This window comes from Triticum urartu, chromosome 4A (genome assembly GCF_056163025.1).
Source record: "Triticum urartu cultivar PI428250 chromosome 4A, HENAU_Tu73, whole genome shotgun sequence".
Classification (NCBI taxonomy): domain Eukaryota; kingdom Viridiplantae; phylum Streptophyta; class Magnoliopsida; order Poales; family Poaceae; genus Triticum; species Triticum urartu.
The window spans coordinates 218559707-218561964 of NC_141876.1; the positions used below are offsets into that span (position 1 = coordinate 218559707).

Consider the following 2258-nt stretch of genomic DNA (forward strand, 5'->3'; position numbering starts at 1 on the left):
TCACTTTCCCCACTTCATTCCCCCCACCTCCTTCTCTAAGCTTGTCGGCTGCCTCCTCCTCCTCACCTCATTTGCACCATAGATTCATCAAAATTAAGTGTTGAAATTACCTTTTTTTGATAGGTAAGTAAGGGGAAAGCTATCTTCATGTTGTAGATCTACTTTTTTTCTCCCTAGCTCGCTCCAACAACGTGCACATGCACTTTTTGTGGCCTAGCTAGATCTATGTATGTTTGTGGTGTTGCATATATGTTTGTGTTTGCAGGTACCGGTATTTGAAATGCGATAGTTGCCAATATTTTGCCGGAATGTTGATTCATTTCTGTTTCGGCGAGAATTTTGGCACTATGCATTCTTTTTGGTCCTATTTTTAGGGAAAGTCATGCCAAATTTTTTCTTGGTTCTAAAATATCGTTTTGCTCTACCCCGCAGGAGACCATGGTCCGCACGATGACCGAAGGCATCGTGAATAGGTTTCTGAGCTCCGCGAAGGCCGAGATGCTTCAAAAGAATGAGACGGAGATAAGATGTCTGTGTCGAAGATGCAAGCTGAAGAGCCTTATTGCGGACCCGGAATCCGGGCAGGTGCGGGGCCACCTGCTCTTGCATGGTTTCATGGATGGCTATCGGTGGCAAGGTGATGAAGATGACTATGAAGTCGTCCATGGGGGCCGGGCAAGAAATGATGAAGGGCAGCAAGACAACCACCGTGGCTTGGGCGGGCGAGAAGACGAAGAATCTCCAGGACATGATCACGATGGTGATGCTGTACACATTCATCATGTAGAAGATGCCGGACATGATGATGAGGAAGATGCCGGAGCAGACGAAGGGCATGATCATGAAGATCTAGATGCCGGAGGAGCAGACGACGATGGACCATCGATGGGCTGGGTGCAGGACCCTCATATTCAAGAGCTGCTTCTCAAGCAGACGGATAACGCAAGAGCTGCCGCCCGAGAGAAAGCCAAGCTGGATCAACTGGAGATAGACGCGGTTACTCCATTGTATGAAGGATGCAGACCCGAGGATACCCGCCTGAAAGTAACGCTCATGGATTTGGAGATGAAGGTAAAACACAAAATGACCGACGCATGCTTCGACAAGAACATGTCATTCTGGCACGAATGTCTTCCCAAGGGGAACAAGTGCCCGACCAGTTTCGAGGAGCCGAAGAAAGTCGTGTGTCCTCTGTATTTACTGCACGTGAAATACCATGTGTGCATGAACAATTGCATCATTTATCGGGGCGAGCACGCGGAGTCTACCATATGTCTGATGTGCGGCGTCACTCGATACAAGAAGAGGAAGAAAGCTCCTCGAAAAGTGGTGTGGTACTTTCCGATCACTCCTCGTCTGCAGCGGTATTTTGCGGACCCTAAGGTAGCAAAGCTCCTGCGTTGGCATGCGGATAGGGAGGAGAAGAAGCGAGAAGATGATGCAAATGATCCGGAGATAAATAAAAAAGACAAGATGCTGAGTCAACCTAAGGATGGGAGCCAGTGGCAAGAGTTGAACTTCGAACACCCAGAATTTGGGAAGGATCCATGGAACATCGTGCTAGGCGCGAGCACTGATGGAGTCAATCCGTTTGGCAGCCAAAGAAGCACACATATCACCTGGCCTATGTTTGTGCGGATGTACAACCTTCCCCCTGGTTGTGCATGAAGAGGAAGTACATTCACATGAGTATGCTAATTGAAGGGCCGAAACAACCTGGGAACGACATCAATCTGTATCTGGGGCTGCTGAAAGAGGAGCTAGACACGCTGTGGAAAACGCCAGCCAATACATGGGACGCCGCAGAGAAAGAATATTTCCCTATGAGAGCCGCACTGCTCATGACGGTGCACGACTATCTCGGTTACGGATATCTCGCGGGGCAGGTGGTCCATGGATTTTCTAGATGCATCAGGTGCATGGATGACACAACGTATCGCCAGCTAGATAGAGATCTCGGGTCTTCAAAAACCATGTTCATGGGACATCGAAGGTGGCTTCGCGACGATGACCCGTGGAGGAAACACAAGGATCAGTTCGATGGTGAAACCAAACTCCGAAGATGCCCGTGTACGAGGAGCGGCGAGGAAATAGACGGGTTGTTGAAAAATTGGAAAGATTATCCACTGCCAGGAAAGAAGCAAAAGGCGCCAGAGCCGGGAAAGAAGTGAAAGGCGCCAGAGCCGCTGCTGAAGGTATGGAAAACGAGGTCTGTTTTCTGGGACTTGCCGTACTGGAAGATCCACCGTGTGCCTCAT

The 2258-nt window shown here is 49.4% G+C and overlaps 1 protein-coding gene across 1 annotated transcript; it reads left to right on the top strand.

The window, feature by feature from the left end:
* Positions 1-438: 438 nt before the first annotated feature.
* On the top strand, positions 439-1668 carry LOC147975423 (uncharacterized). The gene has a single exon (XM_087520416.1). It carries the CDS (start codon positions 439-441, stop codon positions 1666-1668), a length of 1230 nt encoding a protein of 409 aa, XP_087376542.1.
* Positions 1669-2258: the final 590 nt, after the last annotated feature.